Source organism: Cyanistes caeruleus, chromosome 3 (genome assembly GCF_971803275.1).
Source record: "Cyanistes caeruleus chromosome 3, bCyaCae1.hap1.1, whole genome shotgun sequence".
In the NCBI taxonomy this organism is placed as follows: domain Eukaryota; kingdom Metazoa; phylum Chordata; class Aves; order Passeriformes; family Paridae; genus Cyanistes; species Cyanistes caeruleus.
This window is the reverse complement of record NC_141703.1, coordinates 3,615,645-3,643,232: the sequence shown is the minus strand read 5'-3', so window position 1 is coordinate 3,643,232 and position 27,588 is coordinate 3,615,645. Positions and strand designations below refer to the sequence as shown.

At 40.8% G+C, this 27,588-nt stretch overlaps 2 protein-coding genes and 1 long non-coding RNA gene across 3 annotated transcripts in view; 2 read left to right on the top strand and 1 right to left on the bottom strand.

Annotated features, from left to right (window-relative positions):
- Positions 1 to 16,198, top strand: part of BRWD1 (bromodomain and WD repeat domain containing 1) — a 43,767-nt gene extending 27,569 nt beyond the window's left edge. The window contains exons 29-41 of the mRNA XM_086883971.1: positions 70 to 131; positions 889 to 1,044; positions 1,638 to 1,758; positions 3,073 to 3,198; positions 3,716 to 3,791; positions 4,292 to 4,336; positions 4,433 to 4,579; positions 5,276 to 5,428; positions 5,685 to 5,854; positions 7,236 to 7,471; positions 8,248 to 8,436; positions 8,892 to 9,869; positions 12,465 to 16,198. Coding sequence (XP_086740097.1) covers positions 70 to 131; positions 889 to 1,044; positions 1,638 to 1,758; positions 3,073 to 3,198; positions 3,716 to 3,791; positions 4,292 to 4,336; positions 4,433 to 4,579; positions 5,276 to 5,428; positions 5,685 to 5,854; positions 7,236 to 7,471; positions 8,248 to 8,436; positions 8,892 to 9,869; positions 12,465 to 13,588 — 3,583 coding nt within the window. The 3' untranslated portion in view covers positions 13,589 to 16,198. The remainder of the gene's footprint in view (positions 1 to 69; positions 132 to 888; positions 1,045 to 1,637; positions 1,759 to 3,072; positions 3,199 to 3,715; positions 3,792 to 4,291; positions 4,337 to 4,432; positions 4,580 to 5,275; positions 5,429 to 5,684; positions 5,855 to 7,235; positions 7,472 to 8,247; positions 8,437 to 8,891; positions 9,870 to 12,464) is intronic.
- Positions 12,072 to 17,052, bottom strand: LOC147653883 (uncharacterized). Its single transcript, XR_015283991.1, has 3 exons — positions 17,047 to 17,052; positions 16,786 to 17,015; positions 12,072 to 14,612 (listed from the first exon to the last, which is right to left on the bottom strand). It is a non-coding gene; the product is annotated as an uncharacterized LOC147653883 (long non-coding RNA).
- On the top strand, positions 16,912 to 25,258 carry PSMG1 (proteasome assembly chaperone 1). Its single transcript, XM_023926562.2, has 7 exons — positions 16,912 to 17,172; positions 17,412 to 17,509; positions 18,708 to 18,859; positions 19,211 to 19,273; positions 21,244 to 21,442; positions 22,283 to 22,419; positions 23,478 to 25,258. Exons 1-7 carry the CDS (start codon positions 17,051 to 17,053, stop codon positions 23,550 to 23,552), a joined length of 846 nt encoding a protein of 281 aa, XP_023782330.1. The 5' UTR covers positions 16,912 to 17,050; the 3' UTR covers positions 23,553 to 25,258.
- Positions 25,259 to 27,588: the final 2,330 nt, after the last annotated feature.

Below are 27,588 nucleotides of genomic sequence, written 5' to 3'. Positions count from 1 at the left end.
ATGATTGGAGGGAACACTTCTGAATCAAGATAACTTTAAATTTTTATTTTTTTTCACTTGGTGAATCAGATGGGACAATGGTGAAATTGAAAAGCTGAGCCCATGGGACATGGAACCAGTCCCTGATAATGGTAGGTAGAAACCCTTTAATAAAACAGCTCAATGTGCTTTTCCCTGTTTCCAGTTCCTTTGTTTCATGCAGGTAGTGGACCTGAGGTGGTTCCTGTATTAAAGACAGTCTTGATTCAGATTTAATGACTTTGAGTATACCTGTATTTTTCCCTTTTGCATATTCCAGAGCAGTTTTGAAAAAACTACTTCAAATGTGTAGCTCTGACTTACAGAATTAAACCTGCTACTTCCAAATGTCAGGTTTCAAAAAACATCTCAAGTTTGAAACTTCACATTTGTTGTAGTATACTCTTAATATGGGGGGGTGCAAGAAGAATGTAAATAAAATTATTTCCAGGCAGTAAATCCTTACTGCACATAGTTTAAAACAAACAATTTATAAACTTTGCTGGTCAAATCCAGATTATCTGTAAATAAATGGGTGTCATTTGTGGTTTGTCTGAATATTTCGCATTTCCAGTACTTGCCAGTTACCAGCTGGGAGGGAGCAGGAAAGTTTGGGAGATACTAAGGGAGCAGTTACTGAATCAGCTGTCAGAGAGAAATAAACTTAAAGCAAAACTGCAGAAAAACAGAACTTAAAACATTTTTCTGTTTGTGTCTGTTTTATGTAATTTTTTTCCCACAGCCTTAGCATTAAACTCTACTTCAAGGCAAGGATTTTTTTTGTCAGTTGCAAGCATACAATTATTCCAGAAGTGTGAGTGCTCAACAATTGCTCTTGTTCTCATTCCTTCCCCAATTTGCTCTCTTTAGTTGATCAGCCTGAAGAATTAGGAGCGAGTGTCTCTGTGACTTTGGAAGAGGTGGAGAAGCTCCTGTACAAACCCCAGCAGGGGGAGTGGGGGATGAAGTCCCGTGATGAGGCCTGTGAACGGATTATCCGTGGGATTGATCAGCTCATGACTCTTGGTGAGTGTGAGCTGAGCTTCAGGTGGTTTTCTCCTGATGTTACATTTATAAACAGCCTGGATGGAATATCCATAGCATCCTTTAAAAATTCCCTGTGATAAAGTACTGTAATGAGCAAGTGTTTTTCTGTGCAGTTCTTGTGTTTGTACTGAGATCTTTGATTTTATACAGCATTGGATTTTGTAACACCCAGCTCACTTGTCATGGACCTACAGGCTTTGAAATAGAATCCCAGAATGGCTGGGCTTGGGAGGCACCTGAAAGCCAATCCAGTTCCTGCCATGGCAGGGACACCTCCCACTGTCTCAGGAGCTCCCAGCTCATGTCCAGCCTGGCCTTGGGCACTGCCAGGGATCCAGGGGCAGCCCCAGCTGCTCTGGCAATTCCATCCCAGCCCCTGCCCACCCTGCCAGGGAACAATTCCTGCCCAAGATGCCAAGACCCAGCCCTGCCCTCTGCCCCTGGCAGCCATTCCCTGGCTCCTGGCCCTGCAGCCCTTGGCAATTGTCTCTGTCTTTCCTGTCAGCTCCTTCAGGCTGTCCAAAAATGAGGTCAAACAGTTAAATTTTTCTGTTCTTGCTGTTTTTAACCAGACATCTCAGCAGCTTTTGCTGGCCCAGTGGACCTGTGCACGTACCCCAAGTACTGCACGGTGATCGCGTATCCCACAGACCTCAACACCATCCGCACCCGGCTGGCCAACAGGTTCTACAGGTCAGTGCTGCCAGGGAACCAGGGAGAAACTCATTTTGGGACTCTTCAGAATTACAATAAACCCTGACATTCTCTCTTGGAGAAATTCACTATTTGAAATCAGCAAATATTAAAAAAACTCGCCTGAAGTTACTTCAGTGCTGATAGCAATCCAGATTTTGAAGTGCTGTCCTTCAGTTACTTAGAATTTGAAGAAGTTTAAGCTCTTGCTGTTTTCAGAAATGAGCTTAAACACAGGAGGTGAAATGTTTAAATATTAACAGCAGCATTTTAAAGGACAAAAGGACAAAAATTTAGAGAAGAGAAAGAGGGAAGAGTGTAATGATGGCAAAGCTCTGGTTTGCTGGATGTGCTGATCAGCCATAGCTTGAAAAGAAATTTAAGTATATTCTTCATCTGGACTTGCATTCAGTGTGTCTGTAAATACAGTGAAGAAACATTAATAGTGATTTTTTTCCTGTATAAGATGGAAAAAAAAGGTATTTGAAAATAATTGTCGATGCTGTAGGTGAAGAACTGCAGACTTGGGGTATCTCTGCTTCACAGATATAAGGAATTGGGAAAATGAGTTGTAAAAATGAAATTACACGTTTGTGGCAGCTCATTTCTATCAAGTTATAATTTCAATTTGTAGTTTCTCACAAGGGGCTGTTGTGAGCACTGTTTTCAGTGCTCAGCTGTCCTCAATGCAAGGTCTTTAAGGGAAGACAGGGACATTGTAGCTGAGATGTCTTTAAAAATGTAATTGGACAAAGCTCTGGTCACTCCTTTTTAATTGCTTCTGCTTTGTATTTATTAATTAAAAGTTCCTCAGTTATGACTCAACTTGTGTTCCTTTTCTCAAGGCTTTGTTACAAGCAGCTTCTGATATTTCCAGAGGAAATGAGATAATTTAGAGTAGTGATTAAATTATACTCTTCCCCCTTCTTTTGAATAAGTCACATGTAAACTTTTTAAAAATGCTTGCGTTTCTAAAGATTCCAGGAAATCCACAGTCCTTGGGATGATTTCAGTGGTATTTTATGATTTAAGGGTAACAAATGCTAGTGCTTACTTGGCCAGCTGAACTGAGTTTATATCACAAACTGGCTAAGGATGAATTATCAAGAATGAGTAATGAAAGATGTGCATTGTTGGTTTTGCCTCCTTGGGTTTTCCATGTGAAGGAAAAGTTTAAGACTGCCCTAAAGGGACATAAAACAGAGGACATCTAGATTGAATATAATTTAATATAATATCCAATACAGAGATATAACTTTTGCTGGTTTTAAGCTTTTCTTTAGCATTAAAGGTGCAATATTTTCTAATTTGAAGGAGAATTTCAGCATTGGTTTGGGAAGTCAGATACATTGAAAGCAATGCCAGAACCTTCAATGAGCCTGGGAGTGCTATTGCCAGAGCTGCAAAAAAAATCACCACCCAGCTCCTAAAGTTTATCAAGTAAGTGGCATTTTAATCTAAATACTGCTTTAATTCTCATGGTTTTGAACAGTGGAGAGTGAAAACAGCTCAATATCCTTTTGATGAGCCCTGTTTTGACTCTTTTCAGTGCACTGTAAGGACAGGTATGCAATTCTTAGTGTTACCTTAAGTACTGAAATGTTTAGAGGTATTTTACATTTTTTCCTGCTATAACAGCCCCAAAATGTCACTTGATATTGAGTATGTTAAGTAGCTCAGCCTGTAAAAAGTAACTTTTGTGTAGAATTTCCTGTTGTAGCTTGTCTGACTTCATTGAAAGGTTAAAATAAACTGAGAGGTTTATTTTGAAATAAGTGTAGGCAGCCTTCCTGCAGCTGGCCCCTTTCAAATCCCTAATCCTGATTTTTATATTCCAATTAATACTCAGTTACTCTCTTCCCTTTTATATGGAGCACTTGGTTGTGGCTGAGTTTAATTTAGGAAACAACAGCTCACCTTTTGCTATTCCAGTAACAGAGATTTAATTGCATTGCAGTGACCAGGACTGTACAAACATTTTTGAATTATGTAGCACAACAGATGATGAACAAGATTGTCATGATGCTGATCTGGTAAGTTGGGGTTTTCTTGTGGAAAATTCCAGTAATTTATGGTGATAAGAAAATACCAGCACCCCTCAAATATTGTTGGTAGAATGGCTGAGTTATTTGCATAGCTAATACAAACATGGACTGTATTGGGAATTTTTATGAGTGTTTTATATAATTTATTGTCAGTCAACTGCATTACTGGTAGTATTTAATCACTCAAGTTCAAAGTTGTTGGATAACTTCTAATGGCAATTTCTGATGGTGGTTTTTCCTTTTCTCAAACCCCTGAAGATTCCAGACTCCAGTCCTAGATAAGAACTCCTTGTCCTTATCTAGGATATTGTTTTCCAAGTCTCCCAGATGCTGTGTTGTATTTTTTTTTATGCTTATCTTTTGTCTTATTGAAAGAATTAAGAAGAAAATTTAATTTTACCAAAGTCTCAAATCTAATGATGTTTTTAGCCTCCATCACCTATTTTTTTCTAAATCACTTTTAAATTAATTGATTTTATTTTGTACAGGATGATGAAAAATGTGTTCCCAGAACATCATACAGGAGAAGAAAAGTGAGTTGGACAATCTTTACTTACAACCCAAATCAGGCTGAATTTTTTCTTGCTCTATTCCAGTAATACTTTTCCTAACATTTTTCCCCCATCAAGGGACGGGGCTTAAAAAAAGGAAAAAACCTGAAAAGTGGCTATGATGAAAACTGTTGGAAGAAGCAGTGCATGGAACTGGTGAATTTAATTTTCCAGTGTGAGGACTCTGAACCTTTCAGGCAACCAGTTGATTTGGATCAATATCCAGTAAGTTGTCCTTGATAACCTTAATCCATCCTTTTTTTTCTTGCTGTCTCACTATGCCTTGTAAGGGAAGTATTTTAGAAAAATCTGTATTTTCATCATTAAAACGAATTTATTGACAGTCTTAAATCTGTTTACTGAGCCTGAGCTATGAATTTGATTTTTTTTTTTCCTCTCTTTAACTGTTCATGGTAATCCTACCTACCCCCTCAGTCTCTTTTTTTTTTTTTCTCTAAAAACACAACAAACTAATTTTAAAGGAAAAAATCTTCTTTACAGCACATAACCTCTCCTGGTGGCTCCACATTTTGAGTCTCACTTCAGGTTTTAAAAACATCTTGGAGTTCTCTTAAAAAATATGAACAGGAGAGAAAGAAAGATTGAGATGTTTTGATGTGGTTTGATTTGGGGATTTTTGTGTGGTCGTTGTGTTTTGGGGCTTCTTTTGGCTGTTTTTCATACTACATATGTTGTTGCTTCAGACAGTAAAATTCAGGGGATCATGAAAAGGAGATTTTAAATCAACCTGTCTCAAAAGTATTGCTTTCTTCTATGGTGCTTCTCTTTCCACTGCTGCTGAAGATAATTTATGTTGTTTTAGCTACTCCTAAAAGACAGAAATAAAATTCAAAAGTGTTGTGTTTTTTTTTTTTTCCTTTATGCTTTCACAGAAATCTTTTTTTCATATGTTTTTAATAGGATTACAGACATATTATAGACACTCCAATGGATTTTGGTACAGTGAAGGAAACTCTGGAAGCTGGGAATTATGACACTCCAATGGAACTGTGCAAAGACATCAGACTGATATTTAGTAATGCAAAATCTTATACTCCAAACAAAAAGTCAAAGGTAGCTGTAAATGTCTTAATGAAATTAAATCTTACTTTGCAATTTGTTTATCAGTACTTTTCATAAAGCTGCTGGTTGGGTAGATAGTGGGGAGAAATAGAACAGAAATTTTTAATATGTTCATTTCCTGATTATTTGGTGTTACACAGGACTTCCTGTGCATTTCCCTATTGCTTTTCTGTGCCGTTTTTAATATTACAAATACTAGTCTTGGATCAAAGGCTCTGGTTTTAATAGAAACCATTCCCTTACCTAGATCTACAGTATGACCTTGAGATTGTCAGCGCTGTTTGAAGAGAAAATCCGAAGAATTGTTTCAGATTTCAAAAATGGGCAGAAACAGAACGAAAAGCTTCGGAGAAACCAGAGGTACACAAGAAGATTTAATAATCAAAGCTCAGTGCAGCAGCCCACCAAAATGCTCAGGTACTCAAATTATGAAGGTGTAAAGATCTGTCTCAGCTGACTGGTATTCTTGTTGACTCTCACATTTAGTCTCTGAAGAGGGGAACTGGATTTTTAAATGGTTTGTAACCCCAGTGAGACTTTTTATAATTTTCATGCAGTGGGAAAAGTATGTTTAAAAAAGGAGTTTTTTTAACAGTAAGAAACTGAGAAATACAAGGAGACAGAAAAGCACAAAAGGTTGAGTTTTTCTTTAATATTTGAATCAGAAAGTCAATATTTAACTAAAATAATGAGGAATGAAACAAAGGTTTAGTTGCTGGATAAATTACAAAGATTAAAACCTGCATAAATTACATATTTTGTAACCTACAGAATAAAGTCAGTCCTATGGAATTTCTAGAAATTTTTACTTGCTTTAGCATTCAGTTGGGAGCCAGATTTGCCTTTTCTCTCTTCAATGCAAACAAACTTCTGACACAATTGCTGTTTGACATGATTAACTCCTGTTCTTAATTTGCATGTGGAACAAAATGGGACAAATTACACAAGCTAAATGTAAAGTGAAATTGAACTTTTCCCTTCTGCTGCTGTCCAGTCTTCCTTCTCTGGCAGGGAAAGGGTAGGAGTAAGAGTTTTAATTTTTTAAAAAAATCTAATTTCAGGAGATTACTTTTATACTTCAAAATAACCACACACCAAGATAGGCAGAAATTGTCTTTTGAATCTCATTTGTGCTCCTATCTGGAGAATTGTGTGTGACTGTTCAGTGGGGCACAGCAGAAGTGAGGTTTGGGATACCAGAAATTGTACACCTTGTGCACCTGGATGAATGTCTGAAAACCTACAGTGTAAGGAAAAATCTGACAAAACAGTTCTGTAGGTTAAAATAATGAACTGAACAGTATGGCAGGTATCATTCAGGCATGTGGAGGTAAGGAAGGGTCAAATTAGTGAGGTTTTCTTTATTTTGAACAGTGAACTTGTCTGTAAGGTTCCACTTTGTGTGTGTTGGGAACTCAGTTTATTGTGGAATAATGCTTCCCTGGATAGCATTTAGTTGGAGGCTCATGTGCAGTTAACCAGAGGCTGGGAATCCAGCAGGAATTGAGACTGCTGATGCAGTGAAAATAAGAGAACCTGAATTGAATCCACCATTAAATTCTGTTTCTCTGAGCAGAGAAAGGTTATCTCCTCTTGTATGACTTCCCTAGAAGTGCAGACTGTTACTTTAATGCAAGTACTTCCTATTTATCTTTTCCAGAATTGTCCCACACCACAATAGCTCATAAAATACCCTCCCAGAACTACAAAATCATATTAAATATTGTTAAAATACATAACTGCATTTTTCTCCTAGTTTAACAACCTGTGTTGCTTTCACTGCTTTATCTCTCACTAGAAATCTGAAGCAGAAACCATTAAAGTCTCAGGCCAAACTTGAATCTGAGCAGGAAGATTCTTTTCCTCAGCCTACCTCAAGCAGAGCCGCCTGTGTCACAAGCCATAAACCCAACGCTGGCTCCTACAACCAGAGTTCCTCGGGAGAATCCTCGGATTCCACCTGCCTGGCATCCTTTGAGAGGAATGGGAAAGCCAGAACCACAACAATAACTAATTGTTCTGCTTTATCATCAGGTCAGAATTTAGAATTGCTGCCGTTTGCATTCTGAGTTGTTAAGTGAGCTTTGGGTTTTTAACACGGAATTTTTTTTACACCAGGTTTAGGGGTTTTGTGTGATGCAGAATTTCGTGTTTTACTGGAATTCGGACACTTACATTATTTACAGCAAATGTTATAAAAAGATTTGTGTACTCTATATAATTTTTTGCTTTGAAATGGTGTAGAATACAGTAAATTTACTTTTATTAATGAAGAAATCTGTCAACAGGATAGCTTAGAGTATTTGATAATTGATATTATATAAATTACAGATTATATGCCCATATATGTGTATAAGTTAAATAAAACTTGTTATCCACAATTAGCAAATGTTTGAGACTTTAAAGCTTTCCTGTCTTTTCCCCTACACCTCACCTTGACAAAAACTCAGCTTATTTCAAAGAATAAGAAAGTAAGTTCTGGTAAAATCCGTTAGAAAATACTCTGTGTTTTGGGGTTTTTTTAAACATGCTTTTTTTTCACTTAAATCTGGTATTTGAAAAGAGCTGTTTTATTCTTAATTGAAACTTGAATGCAGGTTAAAGAAGCTTCCTGTCACTGAACATGGCATGAATATGGGTTTTGTTGAGGTATCAGTTTGATCCCTGTAAGACACTCAGGCATGAGAATGCATTTTAAGATAATGTGAGGAAATCCTGAAGATTCCAGGAGCAGCAAAATGTAACACTTCACTGGAAGCTGTTTAGAATTCTAACTGCTAATTTTTTAATTTTTTATTTTTTTAAAACAGAGAGTGAAATAGAAGGTTCTGGGGTTTCTTCATCTACTTCCTCTTCATCTTCATCCTCCTCAAGCAGCTCAGAAGACAGCAAAGGCTGTTCTGGGGCTCCTGTGTCCTCTCCCCTGCACAACGGGGTGTGCAGGAGAAACAGCAGTCGCAGGCTGACTCGGAACCGAGCTGCTCAGAGGAAACAGACAGGTAGGGTGGCAGGAGTTGCTTGTGAATAGCAAGAAAAGTCTGAATTTTTATTTTTATATTCATATATATTTATAAAAACTGAGAGGAGTTAGTATTTTTTTTAAATTGTATGTGTGAGATGCTCATTTTGTTATTGGTGTTAATTTTGAAGCTCTCAAATACTACACTCAGCTTTTGAAAAGATTTTTTCATGACTAGGGGGAAGAGGGCAAAAACCAAGAGCCTGGTGAGAGGGAATGACTTGCAACATATCTTAAGAAAAAAAGCAGCAATTCATAAAGAAGTTCTAATTGTCACAAAACCAGAATGAATCTGGAATTTATGACAGCAAAAGCACCTGTCACTAGGAATATATTTCATGCTTCATATCTGTGGGTTGAACATGTCCCAGTTTTGACAAGACTTGAGAGTTGCTATTTCATATTTAAGATATTATTCCCTGCTTTCCTTTACAGGAGCACTTCTTCAGGAGAACGGGAATACGAGGAAAGCGATCAGGAAAAAGTTACATGGAAGCGATTCCGAAAATACTTCCGTGGTGACATCCGAGTCCCTGAGCAACAGCAAGGGCAGGCACAGGAAAACCCCACGCAGGAGTGCTGCTGTGGCTGCCAACAAACTGAGGCTGATGAGTGATGTGGAGGAAGAGATGTCGAGCTCAGAAAGCATCGGGATCTGCAGGAACAGGAAGCTGCCGCACCGGAACGCCTCGGCCGCCGCCAGGAGAATGCTGCTGGAGGGATCTGAGGATGAGGCAGGCCTGAAGTCTGAGAGTGACAAAGAAATAGAAGAGCAGCTCACCAAGAGGAAAACTCTCTCTCAGACTGGCTGCTCTGCTCCACGAAGGAAATTTGTCAGCGAATCTGAGAATGGCAGCTCGGATTCTGAGCCTGACACGCAGACCAAGCAGAAGAGCTGGCAGAGCAATGGGCACAGACAGCTCCGGGGCCCTGTTTGCTCTGTGTCTCCCAAAGTGAAAAGTCCCACCTTAGACTTTTCAGAGGAGGACTCCAAAAGCCATAATTCTGAGGATGGGGGCAGCCAAAAGGCTTCTGACCAATCAACACCAACACATCACAAGCCTGCAGTGAGCAATTCTGAGGATGAGGCGGACTCTGAGTTGGACAGGTGGAATGGCAGGAAAGCCTCTGGGCTGCAGCTCTCCCCTCCTTTAAAAAAAGCAAAAGTCTTGAGTGATTTAGAGGACACAGCAGAATCTGAAGCAGAAGCCAGAGAGGAGGAGAAGAGTTTAGTGTGGGAGAGCTTGGTGCCCACTAAGATTGTGAGGCGTTCCAAACCTGGAGCTGCCTCCAGCTTCCATCACTCTTCTGATTCGGACTCGGAGAGTGACTCCAATAATAACAATTACTGTGAAACTTCTGCAAAAGCAAAGATGAGGAAGAGGAAAGGAAAAACAAAAATCGTTAGAAAAGGTAACATTTTTCAAGTTAATTCCTCTATTTTTTAATGCTGAGTAAATGACTGAGAAAAGATCCAAAAGAGCAGAGTGTTTTCTCTTTATGTCCAGCTCCTTGTTTTGAGTATTTCAGTAACCAAAACCCTCTGGTTTGCAGCTCTGTTACCTTGCCTGAATTTTCTGTTGAGATTTTCTGTGCTCCAGCAAATTTGTAGCTGTTATTTTCAGTTTGAAGTAACTTTATTGATAGTTTTTCAAAATGAATTTGATGGAAAGGTATTTAAATTATTCTCACATCCGTGGTGTGTGCCAGAACCTGAAACTTGGCGTGGAGATTTTATTCTGTCAATTATGTTTAGAGTCCTTAACACAGACAGGTACTCGGCAGAAATAGGATTTATATTCCACTTGTTTCAGAAAGTTAAATTATTTTATTTTTGGATTTTATTCTGTAATTTTACCTGTCCCTGGGATCTTTGTGTGCTGGCTGATCATGATTTAGAGAGTTGGTTTGGGATGTTTTTTTAAGCTGATGAGAGTGATGCTGATGTTTATTAAACCAGGTCATGTACATTGTGCCTTCATATAATCAGGGAATGGTCCTGATTGGAATTTGAAAGACTGTTCAGAGGTTGGTGTTTGGGGTAATCCTTCCAAGTCAGTATGCTTTAAAAATCTTAGAATTTTTTTTTTATTAATTTATAATAAATTAAATTAAATTTATTTAATTAAATTTAATTTTTTTAACAGACAGTAGAAATTATTGTCTGTTAACATGACTCTGTCTTGACAGTTTTCCACAAGAAATACAAGAAATATTTACTTGTTTTGTCCCAAGATCTTAAATTTAATGCGTAAATAGGGCCATACTTGAAGAGTTTCTATATTTCAAATAAATATGTGTTATATATACATACAAATGTAACTATATATGTGTATATACACACTGCTAAATTAGCCAGCTGAACAACTCATGTGGAAGCTTTGCTTCGGTTATTTTTTAAATATATATAATATAAATGACATATAATCTATTTTGATATGTAAAACCATCTATATGTATTTCTGGAAAGTCTATTATGTTACAGATAATATATATTATAGACATCTAAAGTTTAGCATGGGATTTTATATATCAGAAAAGGTTGAGAGTGAAGTTTGCAGCTAAATTGTGGCAGTACCTTGTGGGCTGTAGTGCCCCCTGCAGTTGAGCTGGTTGGAGCTAAGGCTGGATTTTCCTGCCTGATATTCCAGGTCTGGAGTTTGGCCTGAGCTCCAGGACACCCTGATGAACCAGATTTGCACATCTTTGTGTCTTTTAAAACCTCTTCCAGTTTCTGGGGTACTTGGTTTAATGCTCCCTCTTTCTGCCTGTGCCACCTGGCTGGACCTTCACAGCTTTTAATTCTGGATGTTCCATGGGGAATTTCAATACATTTTATTATAGATTTGTTCCAAATTTAAGGTCCTGTATACAAAGTATACTTTTAATATTCTCGCAGGTTTGCAGAAAGGCTGGATTTTTTTAGGCTTGTGTTCTAGCCACTTAATAATAGGAGGACATTGTATAAAATCTCTTCTTTTTAATCTGTGGATTAATTCACCTTTTATACAGCATTCTGCAGTGTGCAGCAGAAATGTGTTGTGCTTTGGCCATATCACACAATACAATTACTACAAGTGGTAATATTCATGTATCGTTTCTGCAAACTCTTAACAAAGAAAGGAAGTAAATTATCCTTGGGAAATGTAAAAATAGGAATATACTGGAGTAGTACATAAAAGGATCTACATTTAATTAAGGACCAGATTTGGTATATGAAGAGATTGTTAATTCTGGTAATCAAACTGGACATTCGAATTTGTCTCATAATTTTTCCCTCTTTGTTTATTATTTTAAATTTATTTCAAGAACTTCTGATTTATTTTTTTTTTTATTCATATGTATGAATTGTTTTATTTAGAAGGGAAACACTGATCTTCATAATACATGATTCACATGTATTTGTTTTAAAACAACATAAGCAAGTTCTGTATTAATTTTAAAAAACACTGAATGGAAGATTCAATGTTAGCAAAAATCTGAGTGTTAAAGTCACTAAGTAGCTGAAGGATTTCAATGTTCTCCACCTGAAACAATCTAAAATTGTGAAATATGAAATTTCATCCATATAAAATATTACAGTTCATTTTTTAGGATAAAAAGGTCTAAAATGTATAATTAATGTTGCAAGTTTTATTCTAGTAAGAAAAATACAACTTTTAATGATACAAGTATTAATATGACAGCATTGTATTAGTAATATGACAGCTTGTGTTTGCTAAGTGAGGGAATTTGTAATGTCTGAGCTAATTAACAGGATATTGGCTAAAGAAAGCTCTTTTGAGACCATGAAAAGGTTTAAAAGTGACAATCTCGAGTTAAAATGATCCCTGGGATTTTGATGGTATTTTTAGTAAAGAATTGAGATCAATTGCACTCAACAGTTGAAATCAAAATAAAATTCAATATTAGTGTATTTCATTAAAAGTGGCAGTGTTTGGGCATAGTAAACTAATAATTTCAGGAATGTAAGACATTAAAAACAACTCTGACCTCTCTGTTTTGCAGAGCCAACATCAGAGGAGGCCGGCCAAAGCGCCAAAGTGCTGCGGAGCAGGACGTGCATCATCAACTACAAGAAACACATCAAGGTGTCCAGCCTGGGGGAGAAGAAGAACCCCCGCAGGTGTGCCACGCTGGCAGCCAGCAAGATCAAGATAATGAGCGATGCAAAGGAGGAATTATCCAGCTCAGAAAGCGTTTACCCAGTCAGAAAGAACCGCAAGCAGCTCCAGGGCAGCGTGTCCTCAGCCTGCAGGAAGAAGCTGTTCAACAGCTCGGAGGTGGAGGCTTGTTCCAAGTCTGAAAATGAGAGTGAGCAGGTTTCTGGCAGGAAAAAACCTTCCTGCCCTGAGTCTTCTGTTTCTAAAAGGAAATATATCATTGAGTCTGAGAATGAAAGGACTGACTCGGAGACAGAGACTCAGAAGCAGAGCAATAACCACACACAGCCACACAAACCCCTCTGTGCTGCAGCTCTGAATAATTTTGACTATGACTCCTCGGAGGAGAATTCCACAAACCACAGGGTAGAAAATGGGGGAAACTGGGGAATTTCTAGGCAGGCAGCTTCAACCCACAACCATTGTACGAGTAACTCTGAAGAGGAGGTAGATTCTGACTTGGCTAAACTTGAAACTAAAAATACCAGAGCAGCAGCAAATAAAAAACCCAGAGCTTCTTTCAAGAGATTAAAACCAGTGGATGACTTTAAAGAAACAACAGAATCTGAAGCAGGGGGGAAGCAGGAGGAGAAAAGCTCCGTCTCCAAGGATGTGGAAGCACCTGGGACTGCAGGAAGCTCCAAAGCCAACTTCACCTGTTTCTCCTCGGACTCTGGAAGCGACACCACCATCTGCAGCGACGCCACGGAAACCAGGAAGCGCAAGAGGAAATCAAAACCCGTCAGGAAAGAGACCCTGAGCTACGACTCACTGAAGCCTTCCAGGAGGCCGCAGCGGAGGAAACGGTGGAAAGGCAGCCAGGAGCAGGACTCGGAGGAGGTGGAGTACGGCGAGTGCAGGCGGGCGCGGCGGCGCTCCAAGATCCGCACGCGCAACGGCGGCCGGCGCACCGTGCGCTACCACGACGGCGACGATGACGCCCTCGAGGACGCCGGCTGCGAAACGTAACCTTAACAAAAGGAAAGCCAGCCCATCTCTTTTTTCCTTTTCTTTGTTTTTTTTTTTTTCTTTTTTTTTTAAATTTTTTTTCTTTTTGTTTTTATTTTTTAATGGTAATAGCACTAGAACTCCTGATGGGTGCTGGCTCTTCTTTGTCCTACATTTCAGGGAATATATTTATATTTTTCTATGAAAAAGTTATGAATGTGATTAGATGATGACTTGCTCCTTTTTCATATTTTGACTTGCACTTGCCTGCCCATGTAGCAGCATTTAGCACAGATGCCAAAATGTGCCTCATTATAGGGGCAATTTTTTTGTCTTTACTGGTATTTTATTACATATAGACAAGAGTTAAGAAATGTTAAAACACTGCAAACAGGTTAATAGCAGTATGTTGAGTATTATTGTTATGGGTGCTGCAATGAAATACTACCTAGGTCATGCAACATTCAAGAACAGATTTCAAACATCTCTAATGCTGTATGAAATCATCTACAATAGTAACAGGCTTCTAAATAATAATACACACTCTAAAAACCTGGTGGATTTAGGGTTTCCTCTTCTTTTCAAAGAGGAATGAAAAGGCTGATAACTTCCCAGCTTGACTCAGTGCAGGTGTTAAACGTTCTGTACTTGCATTGCTGATAAGCAGTTACCAGTGAAGAAGTTGATTTGCCAGTTCCAGAGGCTTTGGTGAACAGAGGGTTCTGCTGACAGGTAGTACATCATTAATGTGACTTCTATACTGTAAACTTTTAAGATTATGAAATGCAGGTGAACTCTTGGGCCTAAAAGGGTTTTTGTGTGTTTTCTTTATAAAACAGAAAAACAAACAAAACACTTGTTCTGTTTTCTTTATGCGTGGAAAGCTTGAGGTGCAGGATTCCAACATTCCAGACCATTTTTTGCTACGTTTCTGTTGTTCCTCCATATTCCAAGTGTTTGAATGTTGGATTTCCCATTGATTAAACCTTACCAATTTCTCAGCATTGCAGTATATCTCCTGTTTTCACAGTGTTTGAGGTGGCTCCTGTTGACAAGAAAGACAGTTTCTCCAGGAAAATATGTGCAAGTCCCTGGTTGAACACATATCAACAACAAAAACACACAGCGACTCTGAATTCTTAATTTTTCCCTGGAATTGTGCTGGTGGGAGCCCCACGGTGGCTGCCCCAGCCCAACACCAGGGAATCTCTGCTCCTTCCCCACCCCAGGGTTCCTCCTCTGCTCTGCAGCTTCCCTTTCTCACACTCTGGAAAACCTCGGTGATTCCCGATTTCATCAGTCACTAGATGTGGCAGAGTATCGGATTTATCCTAACCTGGCTCATTTGAACTGAAACAGCAAGTTTGGGAATTGGTTTTCCAGCAGGTTGGACTGGTAGTGGGATCTGGAAGGGTTTGGGGGTAAAAAAAATGTAGTGTAGCTGCACAGTCCTGGTGAATAATGACAGAACACCTTGTACAAATGGAAATGCATCATGGAAAGGGGAGCTGGCATCAGTGAGAGCCACTTCTGCACCACCCTCACTGACATTGGCTGCGTTTACCATCACTTTTGCTATCCTGGATATTATCTCAGCATAGAGAAATACTCTTTTTTTTCCTTCCTTAAAACTTCCACGTGAAGTCCAAAAATAATTTAAATCGTTCTTGCCCCAGGCAGTTTTATTTAGAGCAGTCTTTAATAGGATGCAGCAGAATTTTGTAAATTCAAGATAAATGTTTATCTGGGTTCTTTATTTGGTTTCTGAAATACAAACACAGTTGTGTTTAGTGATGAAATTTGAAGGTGGCTTTGTGTTTTGTTTGAGGAGCAAACTTTGTTATAAAGTAGTAAGCACTATTTTTTTATATTTTCCATAAACTTCATTGTTTAGCAGCTGCTTATTCTCAGTGTTCTCTGGAGTGCAACCCCCAATTTGGGAATAACTGAACATCAGAGTTTTTATTAATTTTCAGTTTGAACAGCTAAAATATAGCTGGCATTTTTGTATTTCTAACTAGGCTTAGATTCACAAAGCTGGTTTTCTTTCAGGTGCTGTATTCTGTCACTGCACACACAGGTTCATGGTGATCCCTGAAAGCTGGAGAAGGTTCTGGCCTCTGGAGCTGTAGATCCAAGAGGGAACCACTGCCTTAGGGACCCTAACACTTTTATTTTCTAGGCAAAGCATGTGCTGGTCTGTATTTTCTAATTTTATACACATAAGACAGTAGGAAAAAAAATTATTAAACTGGAAAGGTATTTTGAGTTTTTCAGCCTTTAAGAGTTTATTTATTTTTAATTTATTAAAGGAGCATGCTGACTCTTACAGAACTGGGAGTCCTTTCACCTTCCTTTTAAGTGAGCATTTTTGGTTTGGTCTAGCTGTACTCAGGGAAGCAAAGTAGTAGACATTTTGAAGTAGGATCTTTATTTAATATGATTTTTGGGGGGTGTTTTGGTTTGTTTTTAAGCAGGGCCTGAATCTGTGATGGTGATCAGGCAGCATAAACAGAGGGAAACATTAAAGTGCAGGACAGAATCCTAAAGGAATCAAATTCTTTCCTGTTAAAGGCTTTGATGATGTACATGTGTTAGTGGACCAAAGTAAAGCTGTACATACACCTGGAATGTCACTGTGCTCTTATTTGGTTCATCCAGGCCAAGGGTCCTACCCTTGGGTCACAACAACCCCCTGGAGCTCCAGGCTGGGCAGAGGGGCTGGAAAAGCTGGAAAAGCCCTGGGGGTGCCGGTGCCAGGGGCTGGACACGAGCCCAGGGGTGCCCAGGTGGGCAAGAGGCCACTGGCCCCTGGGCTGGGTGAGGAATTGTGTGTCCAGCAGGAGCAGGGCAGGGATTGTCCCTCTGTGCTGGCTCTGAGAGGCCCCTCCAGGGCTGGCTCCAGTTGTGGCTGGTGCAGAAGAGCCCTGGAGGGGCTGGAGCGTGTCCAGGGCAGGGAACGGAGCTGGGAAGGGTCTGGAGCCCCAGGAGGGGCTGAGGGAGCTGGGAAAGGGGCTGAGCCTGGAGCAAAGGAGGCTCAGGGGGCCCTTGTGGCTCTGCACAAGTCCCTGGCAGGAGGGGACAGCCGGGGGGGTCGGGCTCTGCTGCCAGGGGAAAACGGCGTCGAGTTCAGTCAGGGGCGGTTTAAATGGGATATTCGGGTGGTTTTCTTCACTGAAAGGATGGTTAATCCTTGAAAGAAGCGGTGGAGTCCTCACCTCTGCGAGAGTTCCGGAGCCGTCTGGATGTGTTCCTTGGAGCCGAAGCTGGGGGTAACGAGGCGGTGCCGGTGGGACACGGGGCTGTCCCTGTCCCGATCCCTGTCCCGATCCCGGTCCCGATCCCTGTCCCCGTCCCGCTCCCTGTCCCCGTCCCTGTCCCCGTCCCGCTCCCTGTCCCCGTCCCCGTCCCCGCGGAGCCCCCGGCGCCTCCCGCGCCTGTTCCGGCGCTGAGGGCGGGGCCGCGCAGGCGCGGGCCGCGGCCATGGCGACTTTCTTCGGTGAGGTGGTGGTGGCCCCGTCCCGGGCCGGCCTGGACGAGGAGGAGGAGGCGCGGGAGGAGACGCCTGAGGACCGGGAGATCCGCAGGGAGATCGAAAAGAAAAGGTATCGGCGGCGTGGTACCTTTATCCCTGGAGATCAGGGCAAGGTTCTTCCCCCAGAGGTGCTGGCATTGCCCGGGCTCCTCAGGGAATGGGCACGGCCCCGAGGCTGCCAGAGCTCCAGGAGCATCCAGGGATGCCCGGGGTGGGATTGTTTGGGGGTGTGGGCAGGGCCAGGAGCTGGATTTGGATGGTTCTTGGTGGTCCCTCCCAGCTCGGGGTGTTGTGTGGTTCCTTTCCCAGGGAGATCGATGTCCTGTGGACCTGGCAGTCGGGCGGCTGTGCCGAGGAGCCCTTGGTGTGCTCCAGGTTCATCGTGGCCATTGGAAGGAACGCTGCGGGTGCGTGCAGGGCCAGATGCTGCTGGCTTTGGGGGGTAATTTTGAGGAGGCAGAAGGTGGGAGGGAGGTGTAAATGTGCCAGGACATTCCCTGCTGCTCCCAGCCCCAATGTCCAGCCTGGCCTTGGGCACTGCCAGGGATCCAGGGGCAGCCCCAGCTGCTCTGGCAATTCCATCCCAGCCCCTGCCCACCCTGCCAGGGAACAATTCCTGCCCAATATCCCATCCAGCCCTGCCCTCCTTGAGTTGAGGTCATTCCCCCTAGTCCTGCCATCCCATTACCTTGTGAAAAGTCCCTCTGAAGCTTTCCTTAAGCACCTTTATTTACTGGATGTGCAGCTCCTCATTTAGGAGCAGAAGTTAAGCCTGGAGGCCACTGAGTTGTCCAGAGAAAGGTGAAGTTCCTCTGTACATGTAAAACAGTTATTTTTACAGCTCTTTACTCCTCCTGAAAACTGATGTATTTTCAGTTGAACAGGAAAAGTTAAGTATGTTTTAGTTTAGGATTTTAGTTGGGACTATCCCCCTTTACCTGGCTTTTGTTTGGTAAATTCTCTGGTATTGTTTATTAATAGGCAAAAGTTTTGTTCTAATAGTAGTGAGAAGTCTTGCTTACATTTAAATGACATTTAGATTTTATCAACGTTAACTTTGCTGATTTGTTTGGGTTTTGTTCAGGTGTTTCCTTGAAAAATGGTAATAGATATTTTGGATCTGTCTTCTGTAGCTTTTGACAGGAATCTGATTTATGAACATTTTTGCCACACTCTTGCCTCTGTTTCCTAGAATTGGTGTAATAGTTCTGCCTTTCTGCTTCAGTGATTTTTGGTTTTATTCTGCTATATCTGCTACGTCAGAAAGTATTACAGACTTAATATTTCACATCCTTAATACTGAAGAAATTGAAGTTGATTGTAATACTGTAATTCCTAAGAACAAGTGATTTTTATGTTAGGGATCTGTATACGTTGAACAGCTCTTCATCTTTTTTAAATTTGGGTACAGTAGGGCTGCTGACATTGCTGATGTTTCTTAGATTTGGTCAATAAAGTTGAATATTGAATAAAGTCTAAGTTGATAAAAATGAGCTATTCTTTCTTCAGATTGCAAAGGAATAATCTACTATAGTCCAGCTATTTATTGGTAAAACAGAGGTTTTATTCTTTGTTAATTAACAGTACTTTTTATGGGTTTTGCAGCTTTCCTGTCATCTTTTATCCTGGATTCTGTGTGCTGGGAAGTGGTTGGAGTTGTGAAGCTGTGGAATGAGTGGTGCAGAACATCCAGCACCACAAATGTCCTCCCCACAGACTCTTTCTGTTTGTTCTACAGATTGATATCAGATCCCACAGTAAGTGACTTGAGCATTAATTCCTCTGTGTTTTGGCTTCCTGAAAAAGAGAGCCTTCATCCACTCCCAAACAAGGCACTGCACAGGGATCATGGGTTAATCTCATAAATGTTCTGAAGGGTTAATTCTCACTGAAACTCTGTGAAGTTCTGTGTGCAGCTCAGCACAAAGATGTCACAGCCTCATGGCTTCACTGCATTTGTAAGCAAAAAATCCTCATTGAAACAGAGTTAAAGAAACCCAGAATAACTGAAAAAGTTATTATCTGCAGCCACATCATCCTTACAGGTGATTATGAGCTGCTGTTGTGCTCTTTAAACCACTTGCTTACACAAGTTTTTGTTTCTTTAGGTTTTATTGTGCCAGTGTAGTTGCTACGTGGCTGAGGATCAACAGTTCCAGTGGCTTGAGAAGGTAAAACTGGCAAGAAAATCAATGGAGTAATAAAATCCTAAGGGTGGGGATCTTCCTCCCTGATACTTCCAACATGACAGTGTTAAATAAGTTTCCCCTGTGGTTTTCTTTAATTAATATTCAAAAATAGATAAATTTACTCTCTGCAGGATCTGTGAAATCCCTTTCTAGATGCTGCCAGCCACGTCTGCTGTAACCTCCCAGCTGAGGGCAGTCCCTCCATTTGGACAGTTTCAGTTTTGTTGGCCCTTAACCACTTCCCAAACCTTTTTCCTGCTTGGTTTTAATTTCCCATGGCTTATTTCTACTGTGTTTTACCTCTGGGAGAATTTTTCCTTAAAAACACCAACAGCAAGTTGTACAGCTGCCAGAGGATCACCAGACAAACCAGTTGTGGAACTCCTGGTGGATGGTGTCAGCTGCTGGGTGTGCTCTATGCCTTTCCCAAGGGGGAGCTGGAGGGGAAGGTTCCTCCCAAGCAGCATTTGTCCCATTTGTTCCCAAATTTAACATTCCCAGGGCCTCACCCCAGCATCATCCAGGTGCAGGAGCGCTGCTGGCTTAGGGAAGTCCCTCCAAATATCATCATTTTGATTTAATAAGATAAAGCCAGGGGTGAATGTTCCTCCTCTTGATTTTCCTGATGGATTTGGGTCACTGCTTTGCCTGGAGGAAGTGTGGCTTATTTTGTCTTGCTGTCTGTCTGCTCCCTCCCTGCCTTTAAATCTCTGCTAAGCTGCTGGACAAGCAGGGATTGTGAAGCTGTGCTTAAAGCACAGCTTTGCTGGGACATCATGGCTCGTTTGGAAGTTTAAAAACCCTGAGATCTCAAACATTTTGCTTTTGCTGTATTTATTCCCCACATTTTTACACTTCATTTAAAGTGGGACTGCAGAAGAAAGATGACTGGGGGGTTGTTGTCTTCCCCAGTTGTTTGTGGATATGTGTGATTTCCAGTGTGGGTGTTCTGAACAGCAGGAGTGTGGCTGTACCAAGTCAATGTTCCTGAGTGTTTTTAGGCTTTGTGGTTATTGGTATTTTTAAATGTGCAGCAGAAACAACGTGCTGGCAGTCTTTTTGCTTTTAATGTGAATTGCAGACCTGTTCTGTGTGTAAATCCTGATTTACTGAGCATCTCCCATCTCCACAAGTCAGATCTTCACATCTGGGTGTGTTTCCTCTGTTAGGCATCACTGACAAACGAGAACACACAGGTTGGAGTTCTGCAGCCATGAATTCCAGACAGTGTTCCCAGCCAAGCAAGTGAAAACATGTGGGCTTGTGAATAATTCTGTCAGATTTCTGTCACAGTGGTGACACAGCGATGGGAGGGCACAGGCAGCTTCCCTCCTGGCATTGGTACACAGACAGAAACAGCCAAGTTTCTGTCACAGTTTCCAAATTCTCAATTTTCTCTTCTCCTGTTGGTATTTTGTGATGGCCAGAAGGTTTTGTACTTCAAAAACATGAAGTTGTACTACTTTGAATTTGAGAAAGAGAATCCTAAATTTTCTTTCTCAATTCAACTTGAATAAAATAAATTCTGTGCACCTAAAATAAAGACTTTTATAATATTGTAGGACATCCAGGGAGCACAGTTTTCATTTCAAATGTTATGCAGCTCAGTGAACTGCTTGTTTTTATTTGGAATCCATTTTCTTTCTATAATCACCACTAATTAAAGTAGTAAATCTTAATATATTGAATAGAAAGTGCTGAAAACTTAAAACCTCTCCAGAAGATTATTAAATTTGATAAATATGTCAGCTTTTTTTTTGGGATTTTTTATCTCCATCCCAGGAGCAATGCCTGGGAGATTTCTACCTCAAGGCTATGATTCAAACTGTTTTTAATCCTGCAAACCTGAGTTCAAGTGCCCTTTGCACTGAAATTGAAATGAATCCTTGAGGTTCCTCTGCTTTTATTGTGAGAAGAGAAATTTTGGTGATTTTTTATTTTTTTAATTTCAGGTTTTTGGCTCCATGCAGAAGAAAGGCTTGCAAGTAACCATCCTTTCCACGTGTCCTGTAGCTGATTATAAAACTCAGGAATCCACTCTGACACTTGTATCTCCATTCCTGAAAGCCTTGAAGACCAAAGAATTCCAGGAGCCGGTCTGCTGCTCGCTTCTGGAGCAGCCCAACATTGTGAGGGATCTTCCTGCTGCTGGTACTTGGCAATTCCAATTATTTACAGGGCTGGTGGTGGCAACACAGAATTCCTCCTGAGGAGCATCCCACTGCAATCAATCAGTGTTTTTACTTAATTTTGGGAACAAGTCAGCTTTTTAAAAATTAATTACTGACAGATTCACATCTTACACATTGCTCTGGAAAATAGGGACAGTTTTCCAAACCAGCCATAAATCCTTTTACCCATCATGTGTGGGACAGAAGTACTGGAAAATTCTTCAGTATAGCCTTACAAAGCATGTTGTACAGTGGGTCTTTTGGGGAATTTTACTTAATTCTCCAAATTAAGTAAGTTTTATTAAGAATTATTTTCATCTGAGCATCCAAAGTAAAAGCTTATGAAGTCCTTTCTGTATATTACAGGTAAAGAAGATTGCACAGGGCTAGTGAGTAACCTCATGGAAAAGTTAGGTTCAGTTTTATTATGTAATTTAATAAAAACCTTCAGCTTTTCCTTTTAGAATCCCTGATGGTAGCAGCATGAGGAAAAGCTTGACTGGCAGGAGCTAAAAGTGGAAGATTTTCTCTTGTTTGCACTTCTGTTTGGTTTCTTGGGGTTTTTTTTGTTTGGGTTTTTTGCAGATGTTGCTATTATTTTTAGTTAGCAGCAGTACAGTTTCCAGGGAAGAAACACCTGCCTTTAACTAATTTTTGGTGGTTTATTTCCTTGTGTAGCTGGGGGATGAGGAGTGGCTCCTGCAGCAGTCAGGAGCTGGTAATTAAACTCCCATGGGTTTAAAATTCTGATTTTTATACACAGAACTGAGATTGCTTTTCTGCTGAACTTAACAGAGATTTTCTTTTGACCTGTGCTCAGTTCTGAGTTACTGCCAGGTGTGGCAGATCCCTGCAGTGCTGTATCAGTGCTACACTGATGTCATCAAGCTGGACACGGTTACCATTGAAGCCTTCAAGCCTCTGCTTTCTTCTAAAGTCCTGAAGAGTTTAGCCAAGGTAAAATTCCATATTTAAAATTAATGGCAGCTGGTGGCTGGTTCTGTCTGTTCTCATCTCTTGCATTCTGCTGGTTTTATTCTTCTGTGAGGAGAAAAATACAAAATTTTAATGACAGTGCTTTGTACCTGCTGTAACACCTGTGTGGCTCAGGAATAATGAATCTACAGCTTCCTTCAGAAGTTCATTTTGAATTTTCAGGCTCTTCTAATGGTATGAATATATCAGGGAGGGATTTCTTGGGCTTGTGTAAGCTGCATTTTCCTTTGGAGTCGCCTCATTTAAAACTTTTAAGCTTTTTGTTGTGTGGTTTGGTTTTTTTTTTATTTTTACACTTTATATTCGCATACCATATGGCTCTGTTCTAGCTCTGTATCTGCCTCTCTTCTGGCATACAGGAAAGCTTCTTAAAATACCCATTTTGACCTGTAACTTCTTTTTGGAGCTAAAAGACCAAATTTCTGAAGAGATTTTTACACTAATCCAGCAACTGTGAAATCCAACCTGGCCTTGAACACTTCCAGGGACAGGGCAGCCACAGATTCTCTGTGCCAGGGCCTCACCACCCTCAAAGTAAATCACATTGCTCCCATAAATTCCCATTGCAGCTTCTAAAATGAATGTTTTACCCTTTCTGAAATGTTTTTAATTGAATTTTATTTGGTTGAAAACACTTTGAACCGAGATGTAAATGCCAAAGAGATCTGTGTGTACTGAGGTATTTATTTCAGTTCTAAAATCAGTTTTCAGTACAGCTCATTCTGTTCTGCTGAGTAAGTCTGAGTAAGACATAAATATTTAAACTCTCAAGGAGAACAATGACAGAGACTCTTCCCCTCATGTCCAAGCAAAGAGGAATGCAAAATAATAAATCCCATTTTATTGCTGGACTGCAGATTCCTGTGGATAACTTCATTCAGAAGAGCTGAGTTTTGCTCACAGTTAATATGTTAATAAAAGTGATGTTCAGAGTAATGGAAGTGGGACCAGAGGCCAGTGGGGCTCTTGCTTTGTTCCCAGGACCGTGGGTGATGCTGATCCTCTCTTCCTTTCCCCAGGATGCCTCTGAAAGCACAAAGCTTCTGAAGAAATTCCTGACAACCAGTGAAATTCACAATAATATCTACATCTGACAAGGACATTGATGCTGCACTTCTGTAAACTCCAGTTTCTTCTCTAGAGGACTTCTGGGAATTAATTTTTTCCCCCTTAAAAGTAGAATAAATTCCAGTAGATTTGTACTTTTCCATTCATTTTTGTTGCTTTTAACTTCATCACTGAAAATACCCTTCTGCATGGCTTAGGAGACTTTCTTCTGGAGTGATTTTGGGAAAGATACCTTGGATATGAAAAGCAACTCCTTTTTCTCCTCCTGAATGGATTGTATTACTAAAAGTATTCCTTTTATATGTAAAAGAGGAAATGCAGATAAGGAATTTTGTCAGTATCTAACAAGAACTCTCCTTTTTTACTTTATTTTGAGACCTGAGGGTTTTTCTAATATTTGATGCTTTTCAAAGATTTGTCTGTGATAGAGAAAATGCACTCACTGTCCTTTCCCATCCACAGAGAATTTTGCTTATGTTTATATTTGTCTCCACATGCCCTCTTTAATGTATGTATTGATACAAAAGGCAGTGGTTAAAGTATGGTAAATTCCTTTAAAACTTGCTAGTGAAAAATAATCTCTCCTGGTAAAAGGGGCTGGCAGGATCACAGGCTGTTTCTTCAGCTGGATTTGCCAGGGCAAACTGATTTAATCCACTTTAAAACACCAAAATTTGGCCAATGGTAGGAATAAAAAGAGGTCTCTTAGGCAGAGCATGTGATTTTTAGAGGAAAGTAAAAGGTTTCGAAGTGTCTCAGAAAATTCTCTGGAAGTTAGTAAAAAATTCAGCAGTTTATTTAAAGTATTAACTAGGATTGAGGTGCAGTTCTGAGTTGTACTCTGTTTAATTTAACATTTTGTTTAAGAAAAAGGTGTTAAAGTATTAATTTGCTCCCAGGTAATTCTGTTCTCTGCTGGGTGTAACTTTGACTTACACTGGATGCTCAGAGGATATTTTTGAACAGTCTTTTCCTTCACAGAACTGTCACTGATTTAAATTTCAGGTAATTACAGATGAGCAGATCTTGCCTAGAGTGGTGCTGGATTTTGGAACTGGATTTTGGAACAAATTCTGAAGCTTTTTTTGGGTTTTTTCTCACATTTCTGTCCATCTTTATAATTAAAAAATCAGTCTTATGTGTGATCTGAGATGAGAATTCTGTTGTTTTGAAAGTTGGCTGCACCATTTTCTTACTTTTTAAGTGTTTGGTTCATAACAAATAAAGCAGATAACAAGAATTAACCTTTAATAGTAAATTATGCCAACCCTTAGAGGAATTATGAATGTACTTCTGGTATCTGTGTGATCACCCAGGCACTTTGCAGTGTTCCAAAACAGCTCCTATATTAGATTTCATTCACTTCCTACTGCCTGGCTTTATGCTGAGGTGTGAGAATGCTCCTCAACACCTTGAATAAAAGTGGCAAACAAAACCATGGCAGCTTGGGAGATTCAATCAGACTGAAACCTGGTGTTTTGGCAGAATTCTTCAAGGGTTCACTGTTATTGCTTGAAAGCTCTCCATAGCAGGAAATGTTTAGGTAGGATGTAGTGGGGAACTACTGTAGGGCAGTGCAATAAGAGATTTTAATTTAAAATTCTGCATTTTCCCATAATTTGATGTAGGAAGCAGCTCATATTCACCCCTTGAATATTCTGGAAGCCTCAGAACTAATGATGAACTGTGTCTCTCATAAGATGTGAGTGTTGACTAAAGATTTTTTTCCATATTTGAATGTTGCTGCCTGTTTTATTTTCCCTCCTGTGCTCTCCAGTATCTACCAAGAGCCTGCAGTGAGGCTTTCTTGTTTCCTAACAGCTGCTGGATTTAATCCATGTAGGAGTTCACAAACTTCAGACTTGTCAAATGTGGCAGATGGCTTCAAAGCTTTGGGGAAGAAGTTTGAAACGAGATTGTGTAAGACTTGGTTTCCTAAGATATTTGCTAAATGTGAAACCAGAGTAAACTGTGAGACTGGAAGAGGTTTTTTCCACACTTTTCAAAGTAAATTTAAGACACTTTTTACCTTTTTTTAGATAACACTGATCTGTCTTCTGCTGAATGTCTTCCAAACCAAAGGCTCTTCTCAAGTCCACTCTGCTTTGTCATGCTGCAGAATTAATTTGGTGGGCAAAGGTGTCTTCCCATTCCTGAAGGCTCTGACTCCCAGGGTGATGTGCCTCACTTAGAATTCCTGGATTCAAGGTGTATTTTATGGAGACTTTGTTGCTTTTGCCTTGGAACCTGTTGGAGTCTGTGCAGTGAAGGCCACAGGTGTGAGAGCAGGGCTGGACAGAGCAAGGTAAAGTCCAGGCCTGGTTTGGGCTGGAAGGAACCTTAAATCCCATCTCATCCCAGCCCTGCCATGGCAGGGCCACCTCCCACTGTCCCAGCTGCTCCCAATGTCCAGCCTGGCCTTGGGCACTGCCAGGGATCCAGGGGCAGCCCCAGCTGCTCTGGCAATTCCATCCCAGCCCCTGCCCACCCTGCCAGGGAACAATTCCTGCCCAAGATGCCAAGATCCAGCCCTGCCCTCTGCCCCTGGCAGCCATTCCCTGGCTCCTGGCCCTGCAGCCCTTGGCAATTGTCTCTCTCCAGCTTTCCTGGGGCTCCTTCAGGCCCTGCAAGGCCACCCTGAGCTCAGCCCAAAGCTTCTCCTGGCCAGGCTGAACAATGGCAGCTGGGTCAGCCTTTGCTGCCAGCAGAGCTGCTCCATCCCTCTGCTCATCCTGGAGCCTCCTCTGGGCTCTCTCCAGCAGCTCCAGCTGCTCCCTGGGCTGGGCCCCAGGGCTGGGGCAGCTCTGCAGGTGGGGTCTCACCTGAGCAGGGCACAATCCCAATCCCGTTCCTGCTGCCCCTCCTACTGTGGATGCAGACAGAATTCACATCATTCCCATTCCTGGGAAAGGTCTCATCTCACTGCACAGATCCAGGAAATTATTTAATTCTTCCTAGATTCCATGCTCACGTTGGCTCTACGCTTTGCAGTGTTTTGTTGCCAAAGCTTCAGAGGAAGAACATCATTTCTGACATGTAATTCTACAATTTTTATGCCAAGAAACTGAAAAAGGCGATCATTTTGTTCTACCTAATTCTTTGTATTTTTAAACATTCTGTTCTGTGTCTACAACATTGACAGATCTAAATGAGCTAAAATAAAATGAAAGTCAGAGATGAATGATTTTACTCTCTTTTGGTGCCATCAGATCTGCACTTTGTTTTCCCCTTTAAATATTTTGGATTGGAAGTTTTGACAGCTGCTGCACATAGCAGCAACCAGCACCTACAGGCACCTCCTCGAGCCAAGTGAGATCACAGCTCTGAGGTCAGGCTTTTCTACTTTAGAGAAAACACTGAGATCCTGTTGAGAGATCTCCCAGAATAGCTGATGAGCAGAGGTACTTGAGAATTCCATGCAGCAAGTACTGTGGGAAACAATTAACTCACAGGGATAAAAATGCAAAGCACTCGTTTCACTTTGGGATCGACCCATCCTGAGGTGAGGGAAGGCCACAAACCCCAAACTCTGTGTGTGGAAGAAAAAAGTCAAGTTTTTTCCTTTCAAACAATTGTATAACCAAATGTTTAGAAGTTCTTTGGATGGGGAATTTGGGCCATTGCTTTAAAGTAGGAAAAATTCCATGAGAACAGTGATGCACCTTCAAAGGACAATTAACATAAAGCATTTATTGAGAAGACATGGGGTTCTTCCCCTGTGTTTGAATCAGAGAATTCCAGTGTGCTTTTATACACTGAAAACTCCCCATTTCATGTTCAGCATTGATATTTTAATTCTTCTTTTAGGTTTGACTTGGATCCCCTTTCATTAAATAAAAGCAGCCTTTTTTCTGTCACTTCCAGAGGCTTTAAAGCTGCTTTGTGGGGAATTAACAAGAGGGGAGATGAAAAATAATAATCATAATGTCACAATCACAGAAGGCAGCAGTTTTATTACTGAACAGATGAACAGAGAATGTGCAGCCACATTTAATTCAAAGAAAAAAACCCCAAAGCAAACCTATGGGAGGAAAGCTTGGATAAGAACAGAGGCAGCCACTA